This window comes from Haplochromis burtoni, unplaced genomic scaffold, assembly GCF_018398535.1.
Source record: "Haplochromis burtoni strain Fernald_Lab_line unplaced genomic scaffold, NCSU_Asbu1 Contig_900, whole genome shotgun sequence".
NCBI lineage: Eukaryota > Metazoa > Chordata > Actinopteri > Cichliformes > Cichlidae > Haplochromis > Haplochromis burtoni.
The window spans coordinates 80,191-103,924 of record NW_024583261.1 but is presented as its reverse complement, the minus strand read 5'-3'; the positions used below and the strand labels follow the sequence as shown (position 1 = coordinate 103,924).

The following is a 23,734-nucleotide window of genomic DNA, read 5'->3' as shown; positions in this document are numbered from 1 at the left end:
GTGTGTGAATGTGTGGATGACTGGTTGTGTAAAGTGCTTTGGGGTCCTTAGGGACTAGTAAAGCGCTATACAAATACAGGCCATTTAGCATTTTACCTACCAAGCCAGTTTTGCTGACAAGACAACATCTGTGTTTTAACTTTATTTGTTGGGTTACTATCTCAGTAGATGAAGGGGACACTCTTCTCTTGTTGTATTTCTGGAGGGGGGTTTCAGCTTTCACCAGCGTCCTGAGTGTTTTACTGGCTTCCTTAATGTGCATGACAAGAAAGAAAAACAGGAGCACATACACAGGCAAGTGGTTTAGTATTCCTTATGTTTGTTTTTTATCCTCCGGTGAATATGACATTATATTGACACAGTTTTCTGTTTTCCAGATTATCCAGCAAAAAACTCCCCCTTTTTCAAAGCAAATGTAAGTGCATTTTCTTTTGAAAGAAAAAGCACAGTTTTACGTTCCATCCATGTTTGTTAGTTTTTTTTAATAAATGTGAAAGTGACTCAGCTGTTGTACTGTTTCTTATCCCCAGGGTGACCAAGAAGTAGGCTACCTCTATTTCAAACCTTTGAGGGACATGAAGATGAACAGATCAGAAATGCAGATGGACAACACCTGGAGTAAATGTGTCTATTCTAGTGTAAAGCAGTAAAGTGGACAGGCTTTTGGTCTCTGTGTATAAACACAGGACCTTGTGAGGTTCTCTTTGAAGCATGACTTCCCTTATAAAAGACATTTACAGTTACTATTTCATTCATTTGCTCACGCCACAATTTAACATGGACAATAATGACATTTGTGTTTCAGACTATTAAAAGCGTCTGTTATGTATATAAAAGAATTATGTGTATTTGTATTTTAATATCATGATAATAATGATCACTTTTTTTTTTGCATCGTGAATTTTAGTCCCTCCCCCTTCTCAACCAAAATAATAAAAATATTTTGAATATTCTGATGTTTGTGTGTTGAGATCAGACGTGAGTATGAGTGGAGCGTGAATACAGTGGTTTGAAGTGCCCGCCCGCTTCCCTTCCACCGCACTGTAAAAGACTCATTGCCCTCAAACGCTGCAGTTGTTGTTGTTGCTAAGCGTGGCCCAACCAGTTATTAGGTTTTACGGGGTGAACACTTTTTCACACAGGGCCATGTAGGGTTTTTCTTCTTAATAGTAAACACCTTTATTTGAAAACTCCCTTGTTTGTTTATATGTGTTATATTTAAATGTGTTTGATGGTCTAAAACGTTAAGTGTGACAAACATACAAAAAAACAGGAAATCAGGAAGGGGACAAATGCTTTATCACACCACTGAATGCATGTAGCCACAAACTACAGCTGTAGTAGTAATTAGCTCAGGAAGAATATTCAAAATATGCCTGGATTTGCTTTGTTTTTATGGATGACTGGCCTATTGACATCGCAGCAAGTCCAGAATATGGGCAGTCCTCTCTCCCTCTATGCATCTCTGCTGGAATTCTGAGATCCAATGATCTAAACTGTTAATGTTACAGGACCGCTGGGAACAGACCGAAAACACCTCCATACATCCCAGTTGTCAGGCGTTGTGTGGAGGCGAGGAGGAAGGAACCCAAACGCAGGACTCGCAGGTAGGTGAAGACTGGTGAAGGTTTATTATAAGGAGTGGATGAACAGAACAGAGGTAGAAAATGGCTGGCTGGCTGGACGACTGAATGGCTGGCTGACTTAACTGAACTGAACGACATCATCGACATCATCAATGACCCGACACTGAATGGGTAGAACAGAGGGCTTAAATACACAGACTGGTGATAATGATGATAATGAGGGACCGGTGAGTACACAGCTGAACATAATGAACTAATGATAATGGGAAGAGGACTGAACATAATACACACAGACCAAGGCTAACACAATAAAACAGGAAGTGGAACAGGCAGTAGATAAACAGTGAGTGTGAACTGAAAACACTGGGTCACCGACCCAGGAACCCTGACACCAGTTTAGACTTTGTCAAGTGCCCACTCGCCCCATCTCTCTCTCTCTCTCTAATATCTACTCAATCAACCAGGGCAACTGATCCTCAGCCACACGTTATCATTCTCTCTCTATTTCTCTCTTTTATCAAAGACAATTCAGTTACATTTGAACATTCAATCATATCTGAATAAGCTTCACTTTCCATTCTTCACATTCACTTTAGCATGAACCCTTTTAATCCGAATACTTTTTCTCTTGCAAACCGTCACAATTTACTCAATACAATCCCCCTTTTTACCAAGTCATGCACTTTAACTGTGAGACATTCAGAGATCAGAGTGTCCTGTGTGCACTCTCATTTAGTTTCTCTCTCTCTCTCACACACACACACACACACACACACATACACACACATACGCACACTCATATCTCTCAAGGCATTTTCTAAATATGTTTTCAGTGCAGCCTGGATTAAACCTGTCTTTAAAGTCATTTTTTTTTCACAATATTAAAATTGTCAACTTAAACATAATTAACGTTAACTGATTATTTTCTGATTAGTATTGAGCACATTTAACTGTCAGCACAATGACAATGAACCATCATTCAGTGTTTGACGTTTACAACATTTAACATTATTTTTGTTGTTCAAAAGTATATTGACTGGTTGGTGACACAGTCCGTATCTTCTCAGTCCAATGAACAAAAGGTTGATTATGGCTCATGTCTACACACAAAACTCTAAACATTAGAACAGACATTTCCACAATTGGTATGCAGAGAAAACTGCATTTCTCTGCATACCGATCACTTACATTTTTTATTTGTCTTTGATTACAAATGAAGATGATGATCTGTTTTACCACTCTAAACTTTATTAACACATTTTTAACACATAAGGCTGAATGTCAAGTCCTTTTACCCCCTCAGCTTTGATGGCAGGGGGTGGCCAGGGGGACCTCAATCTCTCTCGCTACGCCACGTTACTCGACAGAGCCAATCATGTTCTGCAGTGTGATGGTGATGAACCAATCAGACCTGTCAGATGTGGCAAAATGTAGGACAAGCTGGCGTTTTTAAATCTGAGAAGTATACTGCTGCTTCATTAGGTGTGGACTGCTGTACTGAAGAAGGAGACAAGATGAAGATGTTCTTTGTGAATGTTTTCCTGCTCTGCTCTTTATGTAAGTAAAACAAATTGACTTGTGTAAACTTTTGATCTTCATTTGTGTGAAACTGAGTCTGTCTGAATTATTTCAGGTGCAGCACAGTTAAGTGACGTCTCTCAGCCTGAATCTTTGAAAACAGTGAAGATTGGTGACTCAGCTACTATTAAATGCTTCATAAAGAGCGCATCAACCAAAACTGTGTGGTACAAGGTGACTACAGGGAGGAAACTACAGCTGGTGGTTAAAGCTGATTCTTACTATAATGTGAGAGAGTTCAGTGATGAATTTGTTAACCGTTCTTCAGTTAAATCTGACATGACAAACAATCATCTGACCATAAATAAAACATCATGGGAAGATGTTGGAACATACTTCTGTGGAGTCTTACACATAAGTGAGGTTCAGTTTGGGTCAGGAACATTTCTGATGTGGACAGGTACGTTTGGACATGTTTGCATTTCACATAATTTCAACTGAATATGAACACAGTGCTAACAATCACAGTCCAAATGGTTTGTTTTCCAAGGTGCAAAGACAATCAGCGACTCTGTCGTCCAGCAGCCAGAATCAAAGTCAGTGAGGTCCGGAGACTCTGTGACTCTCAGCTGTTCTGTTCACTCTGCTCAATGCACAGCAGAACTCACTAGTTTCATGTGGCTGAAAAACTCGGATCGTTCTGCTCCAGAGATGATTTATTGCTCTGACAATAAGAACAACATCTCCCAGAGAACTGACAGAGGACGAACTACCTGCGAGTACAACTTTGTCGTCAGGAGCCGGGATGACGCTGGGGTCTACTACTGTGCTGTCAATGCATGTGGACAAATACTGCTTGGAAATGGGACCAAGATTGGTATAAGTAACTTTGGAGTACAATTTACTTAAGATTTTTTTGCAGTAGAAAATCTTGTGTTTAAAACTCATAATTTCCCAAATACACACATGATGATTATCTTTTTATAACCTTTCTTGCTTTTTCAATTCATACATTAGAAGTTGGTTTGAAATGAAATTCTAATGTCTCCTGTCTGTATTGCCAGACGACATCAATGATCACGAGAGTTTTTGTGTCTGTGAGAGAACCCTGTCATGCATCATCATCATCATCATCATCATCATCATGGGTGTTTATCTGGTTTTCGCTGTGTTCATGATCAGTAAGAGAAACCGCTACCACTGTACAGTAACCGATGCTGTTGATCTCTATACTGTGTGTTCCACTGAGCATAACATCAATCACTTTGCCTGCTTTTCAGAGTTTAGCTCAGGACTTTCACCTCTGTCCAAGGTATGTGCTGTTTAGTTGAATATTTATATAATCATTACACTATCCTTAATGGCTCATAACTTAGATTTCATTCACATTATTGTACTGTTTGTCAGGTTCGAGGTGAAGAAAACCTCGAAATCAAGAGATCAAATGAACAGAGAGATGGTATCTGGAGTGAATGTGTGTACTCCAGGGTGAAGCTACACTGAACTGAAGCCGTTACTACTTTGATGCCACATGTCTAGACATGAACTTATTACTGCAGCTTTGAAATGTTCAGGCTGTCCTCTAGCGCATCCTAACATTATCCTGCTCGATCGATTTGAAGCCTGCTCTTTTTTTTTTCTGTTTTTTTTGTTCTAAGTGTAAAGTTTCTTGTTAACTGATCTTACTTATATTTTAGCATCTTTTCTGTAAGACAGAGGGATGTGAGAAAGCTGACACGCTGATCAAATTTCTCGCTCGTTTTCTATCATTTGTATATGATAGGTTTTTTTTTTATCATTAACACATATTATGCCTTTACAAAAAGCATTTTCAGCTTTTCATGCAGCGTATCTCACTGTTTTACTGTAAGCACTGAGTTTATAAATTGTGTGTTTTTAAACTGTTGGTTTGCATATGTGACCTTGTGAAGTCTTCTCTTTCAGTTCAATTCGATTCCATTTATACAGCAACCATTGCCTGAAGGTGCTTTATATTGTAAGTTAGACCCTATAGATAATAATCTATACTCAATGATACTCTTTGTGGTTGTTTTGTGCAGAGCTTTCTTCATTTCAATGGCTGATGTAAAGAGCCTTCTCTTCATCACAGACAGGATGATCCAGAAATGATCCATTAGTGTCACTGTTATAATAAACTGTTGTTCTGACAGTTACTTACTTTGAGATCTCTGGGCCTCGTGTTGTTGGTTCACAGCAATAGTCCCATTTGTCACAATCACAATTACTCACTGTTATAAAAAATTAAATTATTCAATGAAATCCTGGAGGATGTGACTTTTTCATTTCTGATTAAAGAAGGTTGCCTCAGGTACACATAGAAATAAAGTGTGTGTGCGTGTGTGTGTGTGTGTGGGGGGGGGGAGAATTGCATTTTGTCAACAGAATAAATATCCCTTTAAAAACAATATTTCAAAGCAGGTTTTATAATCCGATAAGGTAAGGAACTGTCTAAAGCTAAAACAATAATGATAATTTTAAAAATGCTGTTGTAGTGTTATTCATGTTCTACAATACACAGCCATGTGCCAAAAAATGTTGTGAAACACTAATAAAGTTAATAAAAAAAAGTTGATCAGACAATAAAATCAAACAATTTAAATTTACTGTTCATTTCTTTTTGTTAAAGTTGACTGACTTTCAGCATTGCATGCATGGATCCAACTTGCCTCATGTAGACAGTCACGGCTGCTGGTAGTGATCAAGTCAAGTGAAGTGAAGTGGTTTTGTTGTCATTCCAACCATGTGCAGTGGTAAAGTACACCGTGAAACAAGACAAAGTTCCTCCAAGACCATGGCACTACAAATGGCATATAACAGACAATAAACAAAATAAACAATAAACAAAAAAAAGTGCAACACCAGACAGAACAGAACGATACGTGTGTGTGTAGCCTGGGGGAAGAAGCTGTTTCACAGTCTGGCAGTGAGGGCATGAATGCTCTGGTGCCTCTTTCCAGAAGACAGCAGGGTGAAGAGTGTCATCTCCTTTGTTTTGTCCACATTTAGAGACAGGTTGTTGACTCTACACCAGTCTGTTAGCGGTTTCACCTCGTCTCTGTATGCTGACTCGTTCTTGCTGATGAGACCCACCACAGTCGTGTCATTAGCAAAATTGATGATGTGGTTCAAACTGTGCACTGCTACACAGTGGTGAGTCAGCAAAGTGAACAGCCGTGGGCTGAGCACACAGCCCTGAGAGGCTCCAGTGCTCAGTGTGGCTGTGTTGGAGATGCTGTTACCGATCCAGACTGTCTGAGGTCTCTCCATCAGAAAGTCCAGGATCCAGTTGCAGAGGGAGGTGTTCAGGCCCAGCAGGCTTAGTTTTCCAATCAGGTGCTGAGGAATGATTGTGTTAAATGCTGAACTGAAGTCTATGGACAGCATTTGTACATATGTGTCTTTATTGTCCAGGTGGGTGAGGGCAAGATGTAGGGTGGTGGCGATAGTGTCGTCTGTTGACCGGTTGGGGCGACACGTGAACTGCAGTGGGTCCAGTGTGGGTGGCAGCGTGGTCTTAATGTGACTCATGAGGAGACTCTTGAAGCATTTCATTATAATGGGTGTGAGTGCAACTGAAAGGTAGTCATTGAGGCAGGACACCGAAGACTTCTTTGACACAGGAATGATGATGATGGCCTTGAGGCACATTGGGACGACAGCAGTGCTCAGGGAGAGGTAGAAGATGTCAGTGAAGATATCTGTCAGCTGGTCTGCGCGTTCTCGGAGTACTCTCCAAGGGATGTTATTTGGACCAGCAGCTTTCCCTGGGTTAACTCTGTGAAGAGTTTTCCTCACATCAGCCGAGGTCAGACACAGAGTCTGGTCATTGTGAGGGGGGGAGTCTTCCTCACCAACAAGTCCTTATGAGGTAAGGTGTGTAGAAATCTGAGGTGAAATTTTATTTAATCAATTTTGGAATGAGGCTGTAATGACAAAATGTGGAACAAGTGAAGCGCTGTATACTTTCTGGATACACTGTAGGTTTCTACAACAGCATCACAATTTAGATTAAGAAGATGCAGCTCAGGGAGAACTGATATATTCTGATATAAGCGTGATGCATTTAATTGATCTGCACTATGTTCTTATTTTTAGAGTGAGAGAGGTTGGTGGTGAGATAGGGACTTCCAGCACTGAAGATGTGTTCCACCTCACTGCAAACTCATCATTAGCTCAGAGTTAATTAAGTAGAATTGACATGATTTCATTATTCTTTTCTTTATTCTTTCTATTTTTGCTTTTTCTTTGCCTCTGCCAAGCTTATTTAAAAAAACATCCGCAAATAAACTATAAACTGTGGACATTCCATTTCTAACCTTTTGTGAAACAATAAAAACTTAAATATAAGTATTTATCCAGTATTTACTTTTACTTTTAATAAGTCTTACACCAGAAAAAAAGACTGAAGCCAACAAAATAACCCTGTGCCTATGTTGTCTATGTTATGGACACATCAGTAAATAACACAAAATGTTTTTAGATATTTTTATGCCTATGATAAAGGCACAAATGCGCTGTTTCAATAAATCAATTGCTTATCACTAACTGGTCCAGTCAAGTGAGTATTTTTTATACTCAATCTATTCTCCATACTTTATCAGCTTTGGGGCCATTTTTGTAATGTATAAAAATGAGGTCTTATGCTGTTCTGGAAAGTATGAAGCAAAACTGACAGTTTCATGATGTAAAATTCAAAATAGGCCACAAGGGATTTTTCCTTTCAGTGCAAATCAACAAATCACTTTCTGTAAGAGGCTGGTGATGAACCAATCAGAACCTTCAGATGTGGCAAAATGTAGGACAAGTTGGCGTTGTTGAATCTGAGAAGTCAGCTGCTGCAATTGTTGGTGTTCTTTGTAAACTTGTTCCTTCTCTGCTCTTTATGTAAGTAAAACACATTTACTTGTCGTGTCTCAAGTCACTCCTCTCCCTGTACTCTGTGTTCCTTCTGTTCAGTATCAAGTCCTTGCCTCTGTTCCTGTTTGTGGCACATTAGTATATGTGAGGGGGCAAACTCCTCAGGCCTCCATCTTGAGGAGTTTGTCCCTTCACATATACTAATGTGCCACAAACAGGACTTTAATATCACCAACCATTCCCATTTTATTATGGTGTATCCATATAAATGGCCCACCCTGTACTCTGTTACAACCCGAGTCATCAGTTCAGTTGCTAGCTCAGTCTTCTGCTCATCCACCTCCTAAGCCGCCAGCTCAGGGAGGGTTCTCCACACCTGCTGGCTCTGCTTCGCCTCAGGCAGGGGCCTCTGCACTTTGTGGCCCACTGCCTGTTCTCGCTGGAGGCTCAGGAGAGTCAGTCCAGCACCTCCTTGTGTTCGCTGATGGCTCTGGTGAGCCACTCCAGCCACCTCCATCCTCTGCTGGAAGCTCTGCTAAACTTATTCAGCCAGCTGAGGACTTCATTTTGCTGTCGCTGCCTGAGCAGAGCAAATGCCCTGCACAGCTCCAGCCAGCTTCGTCTCAGCCAGTGGTCTCTGCACCTGGTGACCTTGCTTTGTCTTAGCCAGGGGTCTCCGCACCTGCTAGCTCTGTGTCTGCTGGCTCTGTTTCTGTTCCCGCTGGGGGCTCAGGTGAGCCTCACCAGCCGGCTGTCTCTGCTGTGGATTCCAAAGAGTCTGTCCAACCATTTGTTCCGGCTGGAGGCTCTGGAGAGCCGCGCCAGCTGTCTGTCTCTGCTGGGGACTCCGAGGAGTCGGTTCAGCCATCCGTGACTTCTACGCCACCATCAGTGTTGACTGGGGGCGCTGGAGAGTCCACCCAGTTGTTTTCTGTTCCTGCTGGGAGCTCAGGCGAGCCCATCCAGCCATCAGCACCACCGTGAGCGCCACCATACACGGCTTCCGTGCTACCACCTGCAAACACCATGCTACCGTCTGGTCCTGCCTCTTCTGGTCCCGTCTCGTCTGGTCCTGCATACCAGCTGTTAGCCAAGCTGTCCATGAGTCCACGGCCATGACCACGTCCTCACCCAGACCAGCCTGCACATGCACGGCCTGCACCTCACCGTCGCTGGCCACTTTCCAGGCCATCAGTTTAGGATCGTCATGGGCAGCCTCCTGAACTGTGTTGCCACCACGGTCAGCCTCCAGACCTGCTTCATTTACATAACGTCACTGCTGCCACTGTCCTCACGGCCAGTGCCCTGGACAGTCTCACTGTTGGCGCTTTCCAAGCAGTCGGCATCCACACCTGTCTCACCGTTGCGGGTTTCCATGTGGCTTGAGTCGGGATCTGCTTCACCTATGCTACAGTGGCTTTCGACGCAGTCGGCCCCCTGAACTGTGTCGGTGCTGCCACTTTCCACGCAGCTGGCCTTGACTCTTGTGCCTAGTTTTTTTGTTTTTGTTGTTTCTGGACTCCTAGTGTTCCTGTTTTTCTGTTGCTCCTAAACAAAAGAAACATAAAAGCTTAATTTAACAGAAGTGCAAATATTCCCATATAAAAACTCTAACTTAAGTTTAAACATGAATTAATTAATAATTGGCCCTGTCATGGTGCATGTTAAATAGATTTCAAAGTAAGGCGGAGCTCCTAGGTTATGCATTGCTATGTGTGACTGTATTCTGCTTCATTTGTGTGAAGCTGAGTGTATCCTGCCTGAATTATTTCAGGTGCGGCATAGTTAAGTAAAAACTGAAACAAAGTGTGACAAATATACAAAATAACAGGAAATCTGGTAGTGGCCAAATGCTTTGTCACAGCTCTGTGTAAATACAAACCACAGCTGGAATATGTAATTACTAGGGGTGCAACGATACACAAAATTCACGGTTCGGTTCGATTCGATACTTTGGTGTCACGGTTTGATATTTTTTCGATACAAAAAAAATGTTCATGCCTTTTTAATTTGTCATTTATTAAAATTATAAATATATATTTTAACTCAAAAGTACAGTTTTTAAATTTAACCCTAACCCTTGTGCGTGTTTTTTATTTTGACAGCGAATGCGCACCTGCGGACCACTTATGTGCAGCCCTGGTTATTTAGCTCGTCATATTGCAGCCACAGAAATTCTTTTGTCCATGAAACCATAAAGCTGCACTTTCTTTTTGCCTTATAGTCTGATTTGTCATAACTTCTCCGTTTTGTGGTAAGCTTTTCTTTGGCTGTCACTTCTTCACCCTGACCTGTCTTATTTGGCTCAGCAGAACTAAAATATATATCTGTCTGTGAAGGTTCTCAGTCATCCAGGTCATCGTAGTCAAATATAAATCCTGCTGCTTTTACACACGCACTCACATAAGCTCAGCGATTCTCTGCGCGATCAACCTCTCACATGTTTAAGCTTGCTGCGGGAGATTTCACTTGTCATGTTTGCATAGTAAGCTAACAATTAATAAGACGATGTCAGAGGAATTGGTGCACAAATTATCATCACTCACAGATCAGTGCTGTCGCTCTCTATACACAGTTCGCAGCGATTGCAAAGTGAAAGCAAAAAAACAAGCGCAAATTCAAACGCGATTTCAATATGTCACATATTGACAGTGGCTCACCGATGCCAATGACATAATTACCCAGCTACATTTCTGAAAGAATGCAAAAGCATTGACATATATTTTTCCTACAATAGCCCGACGGGCAGGGCAGAGATAGATTTTGGTAGCCCGACTGAAAAAATCGCTAGCCCGGGACGTCGGGCTAGCGATATTGCGAGCCCTGTATCTGATTGAGGAATCACTCATCTTTGGAAAAGAGAGTTTATTACAGAGAAATGTCTCTTTCCAAAATAAAAGCTATACTATCCGCTTCTTCTGGGCTATATTCTCAGCAGCATAAGGAGAATCATGTGCTAACAGCTGTCTAAATGACTCGGCTAAAGTTAGTAGCATGCTTGCTTGTTTTTCTGTTCCACTTGTCTTGCACTAGGATGATGTCGGCGTAAATGTGCAGTCATATTCGTTGTGTTCCCACTAGTGCTTTCAGGTTAATCTCGTTGAAATGACTTAACGCCACAACACGGCAAATCTCCGTTAACGAGCTACCGCCGATCGCCCCGTGCATGGGGCTAGACGGCCAACACGTTAACGAGCTAACTGCGCTAACACACTAGTTCCCACCCATGTAATTGAGCATTGCGTGGCACATCTGTCATGGTCTGGGTCTGATGACCCAGAGCTCATGTATTTCTTGTATGTTTTTCCATATGTTATGGTGGTTTTCTCTCCCTTTTTGTCCTTTCTCCCTGGGTGCTCCCGGATGTTTTGGGGTCGCTGAGGGGACTGCGACCCGGAAGTGTTCCCGCACTGGGGACTGCCGCACCTGCCGCCCATTAGCCCTCACCAGCTGCAGCTGATGGCTTCATGAGGGGCGCCTTATTTAAGAAGGTGGCGGAGCCCCAGTCGGCGCGGGATTATACTAAGTCGAACCTGTTAAGTACCTCCGTAGATTAGTGTGTTGTGATCGGCTTCGCTACTAAAGGCTGCCTGCTGAGCTGTGTGTGTTTTTGTGTCACCAGGAGTCGGGAGTCAGGAACGTCGTCACGAGGGGAAATCACGGAGTGGAATCGGGTTTTTGGAGTTGTCACCTTTTCACTGCTATGGACACGTGCACTGTGTGGGATTCTTAGAGGAATCGCCACAGGAGTCACAGTGCTTGAATTGTATATAGTTGTCGTTTCTGTCCACTCGCCATAAATAAATCCACTGTCCTTCACTTGAGTCTCGCGTTTGGGCCCTACTTTCTCTACAACTCCACGGTCTGCCGTCGCAGACCCGTGACAAATCCAACATACTGTTTTACTTTAGTCCATGACTCGCTTACCTTCAGGGTCATACGTCACATGAAAACCAAAATAATTCCAAACGCCAGATCTGAATGAGGGTGGGGGAGGTCCATGTTGCAAGGAGAGCTTAACTTCTGTCTCGCTAGCTTGCCCTGCGCTCTTCCTTCTGACGATGCTGTCTGTGTTGAGCGCTCAGTGAATCTGCGTTCGACTACTCCGCCTAGGCTGCACTGTCGAGCCTAGGCGGAGTAGTCGAACGCAGATTCACTGAGCGCTCAACACAGACAGCATCGTCAGAAGGAAAGTTGATAAAATAAATTACAAATTTTGTATTGTTCGATACATATGCGTACCGAACCGAAAGCACTGTATCGAACGGTTCAATATCGATACGAATATCCTTGCACCCCTAGTAATTACCTCCATAAAAATATTCAAAATATGCCTGGATTTGCTTTGTGTTATGGATGACTGGCTAATTGGCATCAGAGCAAGTCCAGAATGTAGTCTGCACCCTCTGAGCATCTCTTCTCGATCCAATCGTCTAAATTGTTAATCTTAAAGGACCGCTGGGAACAGACCCACAACACCTCCATACATCCAGGTTTAGACTTTATCAAGTGCCCACTCGCCCCACCTCTCTCTCTCTAATATCTAGTCAACCAATCAGGTCAACTGATCTTCAGCCACACCATATCATTCTCTCTCTATTTCCATATTCCCTATTTATTTGTTTATCTATTTGTTATTGCTTGTGTACAGTGTCCTTGAGTTTTTTGAAAGATGCTTTCTTAAATAAAATTTATTATTATTTTTTTTATTATTATGTCTTATAATATGGACATTTCAGTTACATGTGAACATTCAATCATATCTGAATAAGCTTCACTTTTCATTCTCCATATTCACTTTATCGTAATCCTTTTCAATCCAAATACGTTTTCTCTTGAAAACTGTTTCTCAGTGACAATTTACTCAATATAATCCCCTTTTTACTACATCATACACTTTAAAGGTGAGACATTCAGAGATCAGAATGTCCTGTGTGCACTCTCATTTAGTCTCTCTCTCTCTCACACACACACACACACACACACACACCACACACACACCCACACACACACACACACAAACATGTCTGAAGGCATTTCGTACACAGGCTTTAAGCACAGCCTGTCCTTAAAATAATAATAATTTTTTCACAATGTAAAATTGTCAACTTAAACATAATTATCTTTAACCAAATATTTTCTGATTACTATTGAACACAACCATCATTCTGTGTTTAACACCTGTTCACAAGTATAATGACAGATTGGCAACACAGTCCTTATCTTCTCAGTCCAGCACAAAAGACTGATTATATATGATTATTTAACTGTCAGCACAATGACAATGAACCATCATTCAGTGTTTGATGTTTACAACATTTAACATTGTTTTTGTTGTTCAAAAGTATAATGATGGGTTGGTGACACAGTCCTTATCTTCTCAGTCCAACGAACAAAAGGTTGATTATGGCTCATGTCTACACACAAAACTCTAAACATTAGAACAGACATTTCCACAACTTAAACTGCATTTCTCTGGATATTGATCACTTACATTTTTTATTTGTCTTTAACTAAGAATAAAGATGATCAACAAACTGGAGGAAAAAGCTCTGTTGTAGCTCTCTGATGTTTACACAACACATTTTTCAACAAATTTGATGGGATAATAAAGGTTTATTCTATTCTATTTTCACACATAAGGCTGAATGTCAAGTCCTTTAACCCCCTCAGCTTTGATGGCAGGGGGCGGCCAGGGGGACCTAAATCTCTCTCATTACGCCACGTTACTCGACAGAGCCAATCATGTTCTGCAGTGTGATGGTGATGAACCAATCAGACCTGTCAGATGTGGCAAAATGTAGGACAAGCTGGCGTTTTTAAATCTGAGAAGTATACTGCTGCTTCATTAGGTGTGGACTGCTGTACTGAAGAAGGAGACAAGATGAAGATGTTCTTTGTGAATGTTTTCCTGCTCTGCTCTTTATGTAAGTAAAACAAATTGACTTGTGTAAACTTTTGATCTTCATTTGTGTGAAACTGAGTCTGTTTGAATTATTTCAGGTGCAGCACAGTTAAGTGACGTCTCTCAGCCTGAATCTTTGAAAACAGTGAAGATTGGCGACTCAGCTACTATTAAATGCTTCATAAAGAGCGCATCAAAGAAAACCGTGTGGTACAAGGTGACTACAGGGAGGAAACTACAGCTGGTGGTAAAGCTGATTCTTACTATAATGTGAGAGAGTTCAGTGATGAATTTGTTAACCGTTCTTCAGTTAAATTTGACATGACTAACAATCATCTGACTATAAATAAAACATCATGGGAAGATGTTGGAACATACTTCTGTGGAGTCTTACACATAAGTGAGGTTCAGTTTGGGTCAGGAACATTTCTGATGTTGACAGGTATGTTTGGACATGTTTGCATTTCAAATAATTTCAACTGAATATGAACACAGTGCTAACAATCACAGTCCAAATGGTTTGTTTTCCAAGGTGCAAAGACAATCAGCGACTCTGTCGTCCAGCAGCCAGAATCAAAGTCAGTGAGGTCCGGAGACTCTGTGACTCTCAGCTGTTCTGTTCACTCTGCTCAATGCACAGCAGAACTCACTAGTTTCATGTGGCTGAAAAACTCGGATCGTTCTGCTCCAGAGATGATTTATTGCTCTGACAATAAGAACAACATCTCCCAGAGAACTGACAGAGGACGAACTACCTGCGAGTACAACTTTGTCGTCAGGAGCCGGGATGACGCTGGAGTCTACTACTGTGCTGTCAATGCATGTGGACAAATACTGCTTGGAAATGGGACAAGAATCAATAATGGTAAGACACTAGCAGTGCATTTTTAAAGTTTTTACTTTCACTTTAAAGTTCAAAGGTATTGAAATATTTTTCTTCAAAGTGCAGTGCAAATTGTTAAAAAGTTAGAAAACCTTCACTGAAACAGAAAGTCCAAATTTACAAAAACTATTTTACCACCTGATTATTTGTAAAAAAAAAAGTTTTTTAAGTATTTCCCTTAACATATATAAATGGGAGGGTGAAAAACCGATCAGTTCAGTTTTTTAAATTTATTTATTTTTAACCGAGGCAATGTGAAGTACGTACGGTGTCCACAGAAAGTCAGATCTAATTAAACGCATTAAAAATAAAAAACCCACAAACCACCCATTCAAGTCAAGTGGCAGATCATCTTCTTCATGTAAGTGTTTGTCAAGAAAATGTGGTAGCTTTGAAGAGATCAGAGATGAGAAAAGGTTTTCACTTTGCACCAGGTTGTCGCAGCAAGTGGTAAAAAAACCAAAAATCTGAATATACCATATACTTCATTTATCTTTATCTGTTTCACTGCTGTCTGACTTTGTTGACCCATTTGTGTAGAAAACAAAATGCTTGTGGTAACAGTAAGTAGCCAAATTCTACATTAAATCCAGTTAATCCAATTATGTTGTCTAAATCGTAATGTTGTTTAAATGTTAAATCATGTATCATGTTACAGCAGACACTGAAAGCATATCACTGAGTCCGACGTTATTGCACTGATGCTGTCAAACATGTTCTTGGAACTGTGACGCTCCTCCTTGTAGTGACATTTTGCAAGACAAGAATGAAGAAATCTGCAGGTATGTAAAACTTTATGCAGGATGAGATCCACATTCTGTTATTCTGCAGTAACTACTAACTATAGGTATCTTTTAATGCTTGTTTTTCCACAGAAGCGGCCGATGAAGGCGGTCAGGTGAGAGTTTGTCTTAGTCCATCCACCTCATGGCAGCCTATCCCACTCATCAAACAGCAATAGATTATTTCACATATTTTAATTTGTTTGTCAGGACATGACTATATTTATTATATATTTATTTATTGGTATTTCCTTTTTTCACAGACTGGTGATACAGTCGTCTATACATCTGTGTGTTTGACTCACAATAGTATCAGGCCCAGACAACCTACAGTAAAAGCCAACAAAGATGCTGTAATTTACTCTACACTCAAACCCTGACAACAGAACATCAAAGTTTCATCAGGGGAATACGACCAAGCTATGACAAATAATGGCTAAGGGATGTCTTGCAACCCTCATAGGTAGTATATCTCTGTTCAGTGGTGCATACAAGCATTCAAACTATAATCAAAGAAGTTTAGTACATTTTCTCAACTTCACCTCTTTGTAGGCTAAATTCACATTTTTGTATCCTTCGGATTTTAAAACCAGCATGCTTTTCATGGACTGTCACATTTAACAACCAGCTTCTCACTAATGGAATGTATAAGTCTTCAGTTATTTACTCTGCCTTGCACTGTGAAAACCAAATGTACTGTTTTGATATACTTTGATATGTTTGGACTGAAATACTTTCCATTTCACAAATTGTCCTAAAGAACACTTTGCTATGTGATGTTTGCTGTAGGTTGTATTGGCAGCAAGCTTTGGGAAACATATAACGAAGTGATCCAACATTGAATAAAAGTGTTGTGATTATTTACATGACAATATATGTAATTGTTTCTACGAATGTAAAATGTTTTACAATAAAAATGTTCATGTTTGGAAAAACCCTACACTGACCAACGATTACACCCTTCTTCTATAATCAATATAATATTTTAAGTTAAACAGAGTCATGAACAGATACAGAAGGTTAAGATGGCAGTGATAGGACTGTGTTTGTATCTCTGACCAGTCCTTGGCTGGTTTTTGACAGTAATGAGATCCAGTGATGTAGTGTGTACAGCCATGAGAGGTATACCCTTAAGCAGGATATAGGAAAGCTTGTGTTTCCACCAGGAGACCAGCCAGAAGCTCATTTGTTTACTACCTGCACTTTAAATTTGCTCAGGGCTTCTGTAATTGAGTGGACTTGGTTTGAATGTGTAAAAATAATGACTACTTTTTATTTAGATTCAGAAGTAACTGAGTTTGTGACTTTGATACATGAGTGAAAATTGTAAAAAACGATTACATCCTTGTGTCTTTAATTTAACGTGATGTTATGTAAACTAGACTTAACCTCGAAAAGGAGTTCCAACCACTAAACAGTATTATCAATTTATCGAAAACTAGATAAATAGTTGTGAAAAATAGAATGTTTATAACAACTAACTATTAGTGATAACAATTCTTCTGATGTATAAAGAATGAACAAGAGAAAGAGAAGATAGAAAGTGCAGCCATGAGAGATCTAGCATCTAACATGTCAGTGACTCTATCATGCTTTCTACGAGAACATGCAAAAGCTTCGTGATAACATTACTAGAATAGTATAATCAAAACTATTGATTATATATATGTACCACAATATGAGACAACTCAAATGTTAAAAAGATTTAGAGACAGTGCAATGTATATAATAACTAAGATCTGAGTCAAAAGAGAGCAATACGCCCAGAACAGACGCTAAAGAACATGATTCATATAGCTAGCAGATGAATAAGTCCACAGATCAGCAGATGCCAACAGTTTAAAAACACCCAATTTACCCCCTCGGTGCTAACAGTAAAAAATTGAGATACGATGCATGAAAAGATTAAAATGCTTTACTTTAAGTCAAGATTTGGGTTTATTAATGATAAAGAAACTGGTCTGTCATATAAAAATGACAGAAAGAGAAAGAAAGTGAGCAAGAGATTACATCAACATGTCAGCTTTCATCTCACATGCCTCTGTCTTACAGAATAGATAATAAAAATTTTATTTAGAACAAAACAAAGAAAAAAAGAGCAGGCTTTAAACTGATCGAGCAGGAGCTAGAGAACAGCCTAAACATTTCAAAGCTGCAGTAATAAGTTCATGTCTAGACATGTGGCATCAAAGTCGGAACGGCTTCAGTTCAGTGTAGCTTCACCCTGGAGTACACACATTCACTCCAGATACCATCTCTCTGTTCATTTGATCTCTTGATTTCGAGGTTTTCTTCACCTCGAACCTGAGAAACAGTACAATAATGTGAATGAAATCTAAGTTATGAGCCATTAAGGATAGTGTAATGATTATATAAATATTCAACTAAACAGCACACACCTTGGACAGAGGTGAAAGTCCTGAGCTAAACTCTGAAAAGCAGGCAAAGTGATTGATGTTATGCTCAGTGGAACACACAGTATAGAGATCAACAGCATCGGTTACTGTACAGTGGTAGCGGTTTCTCTTACTGATCATGAACACAGCGAAAACCAGATAAACACCCATGATGATGATGATGATGATGCATGGTATTGGTGTCTCATGATAATTGATGCCGTCTGCAAATGCAGACAGAAGGAGGCATAAGAAGTTCAGTTCAAAGCAACTTCTAATGTATAAAATAAAAAGCAAAACAGATCTTAAACAGTTAATCATCATACGTGCATTTTGGAAATTTTAAACGCATGATTTTCTACGGCAAAGTTACTTACACTTAAAACCAATCTTGGTCCCATTTCCAAGCAGAATTTGTATTTTGGGGTATTGGTATTTTTAAAGGTTTTAATTAGATCTGACATTCTGATAAAAAGGACAAATCTGGCAAAGTTTCACAAACTTGTTGTCTTTGGATCTAATCGACTGGAAACTACACTTTAAAGAAACACATTTAAAAACCGTTGAACCTTAAGGTGGAAGCCTTAAAAAGTTGAAAAAAGCACTGCAACTGTCTTACCATTATTGATTCTTGTCCCATTTCCAAGCAGTATTTGTCCACATGCATTGACAGCACAGTAGTAGACTCCAGCGTCATCCCGGCTCCTGACGACAAAGTTGTACTCGCAGGTAGTTCGTCCTCTGTCAGTTCTCTGGGAGATGTTGTTCTTATTGTCAGAGCAATAAATCATCTCTGGAGCAGAACGATCCGAGTTTTTCAGCCACATGAAACTAGTGAGTTCTGCTGTGCATTGAGCAGAGTGAACAGAACAGCTGAGAGTCACAGAGTCTCCGGACCTCACTGACTTTGATTCTGGCTGCTGGACGACAGAGTCGCTGATTGTCTTTGCACCTTGGAAAACAAACCATTTGGACTGTGATTGTTAGCACTGTGTTCATATTCAGTTGAAATTATTTGAAATGCAAACATGTCCAAACATACCTGTCAACATCAGAAATGTTCCTGACCCAAACTGAACCTCACTTATGTGTAAGACTCCACAGAAGTATGTTCCAACATCTTCCCATGATGTTTTATTTATAGTCAGATGATTGTTAGTCATGTCAAATTTAACTGAAGAACGGTTAACAAATTCATCACTGAACTCTCTCACATTATAGTGAGAATTAGTTTTTACCACCAGCTGTAGTTTCCTCCCTGTAGTCACCTTGTACCACACGGTTTTCTTTGATGCGCTCTTTATGAAGCATTTAATAGTAGCTGAGTCGCCAATCTTCACTGTTTTCAAAGATTCAGGCTGAGAGACGTCACTTAACTGTGCTGCACCTGAAATAATTCAAACAGACTCAGTTTCACACAAATGAAGATCAAAAGTTTACACAAGTCAATTTGTTTTACTTACATAAAGAGCAGAGCAGGAAAACATTCACAAAGAACATCTTCATCTTGTCTCCTTCTTCAGTACAGCAGTCCACACCTAATGAAGCAGCAGTATACTTCTCAGATTTAAAAACGCCAGCTTGTCCTACATTTTGCCACATCTGACAGGTCTGATTGGTTCATCACCATCACACTGCAGAACATGATTGGCTCTGTCGAGTAACGTGGCGTAGCGAGAGAGATTGAGGTCCCCCTGGCCACCCCCTGCCATCAAAGCTGAGGGGGTAAAAGGACTTGACATTCAGCCTTATGTGTTAAAAATGTGTTAATAAAGTTTAGAGTGGTAAAACAGATTTCATACAGTCTTACATCTTCATTCGTAATCAAAAATCAATCAAAAACGTAAGTGATCATGCAGAGAAATGCAGTTTAAGTAGTGCAAATGTCTAATGTTTAGAGTTTTCTGTGTAGACATGAACCATAATTAATCTTTTGTATTCATGTGCTGAATATGAATATGAAGAAAGGGGAGAGAGAGACTACATGAGAGTGCACACAGTATATTCTGATCTCTGAATATCTGACATTTCAAGTTCATGATTTCGTTAAAAAGGAGATTGTATTGAGTAAACTCTGATTGGCAAACACAATTTTAAAGAGAAAAAGTATTTGGATTAAAGGAATATGCTAAGGTGAATGCTCTAATGAAATCTAAAATGAATGAAATATAAAGTAAAGCTTATTCACATATGACTGAATGTTCAAATGTAACAGAACTGTCGATGTTAAGAGGTTAACAGTTTGGACAGTTCAGAAGTTCAGCAGAGATGCTCAGAGGCAGGAGACTGCCCACAATCTGGACTTGCTGTTATGTCAATAATCCAGTCATTCATAACACAAAGCAAATCCAGGCATATCTTGAGTACTTTTAGCTAATTACATACTCCATCTGTGGTTTCTTTTATATTTTATGTTTTTTTTTATGTTTGTCACACTTAAATGTTTCAGATCATCAAAAACTTTAGATAACACAAACTTCAAAAAATGCCTTTTCCAAATGAAGGTGTTTATTTATAAGAACAGAAAACCTACATGGTCCTTTGTGAAAACGTCTTTGCCCCATATAACCTAATGAACCTAATAACTGGTTGGGCCGCCATTAACAACAACAACAACTGCAGTCGAGCGTTCGCTGGCAATCAGTCTTTTACAGTGCTGTGTAAGGGCAGGGGGCAGGCACTTTTTCAAACCACTGTATACACACTCCACTCACGTTCTGAGCTAAACACGCAAACATCAGAAAATTTGAAATTATTTTAATTTGGTTTTGGGGGTTCAAAGAGATTCTCATAAGGTCCTGTGTTTCTACACTGAGACCAAAAGCCTGTCCACTCTTCTGCTTTACACAAGAATAGACAGCATAAATTGGGATGCCTGGAGGTGTTCTGGGTTGGTCTCCAGCAGCCTGTGAGTTTAGCAGTTCAGTGGCTTGGATCATTTCCAGGTGGATTGCAGCTTCTCTAGACTTCCAAGGCCTTCCCTGTGGATTAAAACTTTAAGCAGTCCTTCTTTTCCCATTATATCAATGAACACAGAGCATCAAAGTCGAACACATCTTCAGTGCTGGAAGTCCCTATCACCACCAACCTCTCTCTCCCTCAAAGATATGAACACAATCACCATTAGCGCGGAGTGGGTTAATTAAATAAGAAGTTTTTAATGTTTTATGTTCTTCACACTTAAATGTTTCAGATCATCAAACAATTTTTCAACATTAGACAATATATAATATAGGACCGGAGTGCAGGACTCGAACACAAACAGGTGAACTCAACAGCTCTATTCTAGCTTTATTTGCTGGGAAAAAACTGTAACATCAAAAATGAAACTAAACTTGACACATGACAAAAAACAAGAAACTCAGAGTAGAATTGGCCAGGAACACAAAGGGAAAAACACAGCACTGTGAGGGTACGGCATGACAAAGGGAAGAGGAAAAGACAGGGCTAAAATACACAAGGAAGTAAAAGGAATGGGAAACACAGCTGTGACCAATCTGACTTAATGAGACGAGGGGGAAGCAAAACACACCACTGAACACAGGACACAAGATGTCCGTGAAGGTTCTCAGTCATCCAGGTCATCGTAGTCTAAGGAGCTTGCAAAGAAAAGCGTCTGGACTTCTTTAAGTTGCTTGAAGACGTTTCACCTCTCATCCGAGAAGCTTCTTCAGTTCTAAGGTCAAATGGTGGAGAGTCCCAGATTTAAACCCAGTGGGAGTTTCCCCCCAAAGAGGGACAAAAGGACCCCCTGATGATCCTCTACCTAATCACATGAGCCAAGGTGTGAAAACGGTGTGGGTCACAATCAGCCAGGGTTTCGGGTGAGCTCATTGTGAAACCTGGCCCCACCTTATCATGTGATTTCCTGAGGTCAGATGGCCCAGGATGTGAGTGGGCGTTAAGGGTCTGGGGAAGGGAACTCAAAACTGGATTATAGATGGCAGACAGTTGGTGTCGTAAACCACCGCCTCTGTTCAAAGATGGTCGCTCACAGTGGACATAGATGGCTTCTTTCACTCCTCTTTCAAACCATCTGTCCTCTCTGTCCAAAATGTGAACATTGGCATCCTCGAAAGAGTGTCCTTTGTCCTTTAGATGCAGATGGACTGCTGAGTCTTGTCCTGTGGAGGTGGCTCTTGTGAACAGGAGATAGTTTATTTTCTATTTTTTGTATACTTAGGATCACAGTATAAGCAGAAGTATCAATCAGTAATCATTTGTAATCACAATCAGTTGACAGAATAATCTTTGAACTACATTTATGAGAATATTAATCAATACAGATTATCAGTACTTTAATTAGTCTACTGTTGTTCTGTACTATTCTTGTGATTTGCTTAAAGCTGTGGCCTAGTTCTGTTTTACAGAAGCCTGTGGGTCCTGCTGGACCCTGGCTTAGGATGTTATCTGCCTTAAGTTCTGCACGTACGCAGGCCTTTAGAGAACTTGCACGTACTTATATAACTCACGCACGTTTACACACACACTTAATAAGAATACTAGGGTCGTTTGAGGACACCATTCTGATAGATATACTTTCACAAAATGCACACTGTAATACACACTTGTTTTTCTCTAAATCTAGCAGTTCATGTCCATATTAGGTAAACTGTTAGACCAGGCCCAAATTGTTATCATTTCCAGTAAGTTCTGACTGTGTGATGTCATCATGTTAATAAAAGGATGAAGATGCCTCCGCCCAGCGGAGATTCTTGATGTGAAACTGTTTTCCCCACACTTCTGCGCAAAGTGTGTAATAAAATCACTATGTTTGTCACCCATACGGAATCAGCTTGTTTTTCCTTCTTAACCAAAAAGAACCAGACGTAACAACTTGGTGCCGAAACCTTCGGGTGGTGTAGAGGAGCAGGGTGCAGCTGTCCCGTGGGCGACAGGGGCGAACGCCAGCAGAGCCTATCTGAGTGACGCCAGGCGACATAATAAGAAAGGTGAGTGCCACCTGTTGATTTTCATCCAAAGGCGCTATATTGGAAGTTAAAACTAAATTTAATTAAAATAATATTCACTCAGTTGGGATTTCTGGTGTTTGTCCATAGTGATTTTTGTAATTGGCGTTTAAAGTTTAAAGTTTAAAGTTTGATTGATAAAGTTATTGATGCTCTGTGTGGAAGCGAATTTTAAGAGGTTATTTGAGGTTAAAATACTAAGGTTTAAGGTTAAAATACTAAGGTTTAAGGTTAAAATACTAAGGTTTAAGGTGAAGAGAATACGGTATAAGGTTAAAAAACACGGTTGAAAAGGTATAAACCGTTGTAGGTGGTTGGGTGCCAGCGGCCACCTCGTTAGTGTAGGGTTTTCGGTTTAATTGAGTTGAGAGACGGGGTCTCGGGCTTCAGATAATTAAACGGCGCTGAGAGCGCACCGTGAGGCTTTTAAAACAAGTCAATTTTTTTTTAGGACTGGAGACGTGGTCTCCTAAGGGCGTAGTTGCTCAGCACTGTGGCGGTGACTCCTGACCTCGGACGCGGGATCAGGTTTTTTGCTCGGTTGGTTGCCGGGGAATTTCGGGCATCCCAAATTAACCGAAGCAGTCGACGGGAGACTGCTTCCTTACTGCGCCAGATTGATTGACAGGGTCGGGGACCCGGCTGCCTCCTACTTAAACGTCAGGAGCTTGTGAACTTTAAGAAAAGCCAGAAACGTGAGCCGGGACATCATTGCCTTTCACGCACCTGGTGGAGATCCGAGTTTTTATCTGGCGAGGTGCAGTTTTAAATTAATTAGAACTTAGTAATGAGGCCGTTTTCAAGGTGGCGTACTGA

General features: G+C 40.5%; 2 protein-coding genes, 2 long non-coding RNA genes and 1 pseudogene across 4 annotated transcripts in view; 3 read left to right on the top strand and 2 right to left on the bottom strand.

The window, feature by feature from the left end:
• The window catches only part of LOC106632559, a 3,544-nt gene extending 2,637 nt beyond the window's left edge, over window positions 1-907 (top strand). Inside the window, exons 3-4 of the mRNA XM_014330609.2 lie at window positions 166-415; window positions 531-907. Of these exons, the coding sequence (XP_014186095.2) occupies window positions 166-415; window positions 531-546 (266 nt within the window). The 3' untranslated portion in view covers window positions 547-907. The remainder of the gene's footprint in view (window positions 1-165; window positions 416-530) is intronic.
• A 3,195-nt stretch (window positions 908-4,102) lies between these two features.
• LOC102294857 lies at window positions 4,103-5,346 on the top strand. Its single transcript, XR_006053379.1, has 3 exons — window positions 4,103-4,285; window positions 4,385-4,416; window positions 4,512-5,346. It is a non-coding gene; the product is annotated as an uncharacterized LOC102294857 (long non-coding RNA).
• An 8,374-nt stretch (window positions 5,347-13,720) lies between these two features.
• LOC121812878 lies at window positions 13,721-14,798 on the top strand (annotated as a pseudogene).
• Window positions 14,799-17,709: 2,911 nt separating this feature from the next.
• LOC121812880 lies at window positions 17,710-18,162 on the bottom strand. The gene is made up of 3 exons (XR_006053380.1): window positions 18,083-18,162; window positions 17,952-17,983; window positions 17,710-17,856 (listed from the first exon to the last, which is right to left on the bottom strand). It is a non-coding gene; the product is annotated as an uncharacterized LOC121812880 (long non-coding RNA).
• A 370-nt stretch (window positions 18,163-18,532) lies between these two features.
• Window positions 18,533-19,600, bottom strand: LOC121812882. The gene is made up of 3 exons (XM_042216023.1): window positions 19,412-19,600; window positions 18,991-19,335; window positions 18,533-18,900 (listed from the first exon to the last, which is right to left on the bottom strand). Exons 1-3 carry the CDS (start codon window positions 19,548-19,550, stop codon window positions 18,533-18,535), a joined length of 852 nt encoding a protein of 283 aa, XP_042071957.1. The 5' UTR covers window positions 19,551-19,600.
• Between the last annotated feature and the right edge of the window lie 4,134 nt (window positions 19,601-23,734).

Bases quoted from the DNA above. Each gene is read 5' to 3' on its own strand.
- LOC121812882 (XM_042216023.1), bottom strand. From the start codon at position 19,550: ATGTGGCAAAATGTAGGACAAGCTGGCGTTTTTAAATCTGAGAAGTAT. The intron at 19,336-19,411 runs GTAAGTAAAACA...GAATTATTTCAG, and splicing joins TTTCCTGCTCTGCTCTTTAT to GTGCAGCACAGTTAAGTGAC. The intron at 18,901-18,990 runs GTATGTTTGGAC...TTGTTTTCCAAG, and splicing joins AACATTTCTGATGTTGACAG to GTGCAAAGACAATCAGCGAC.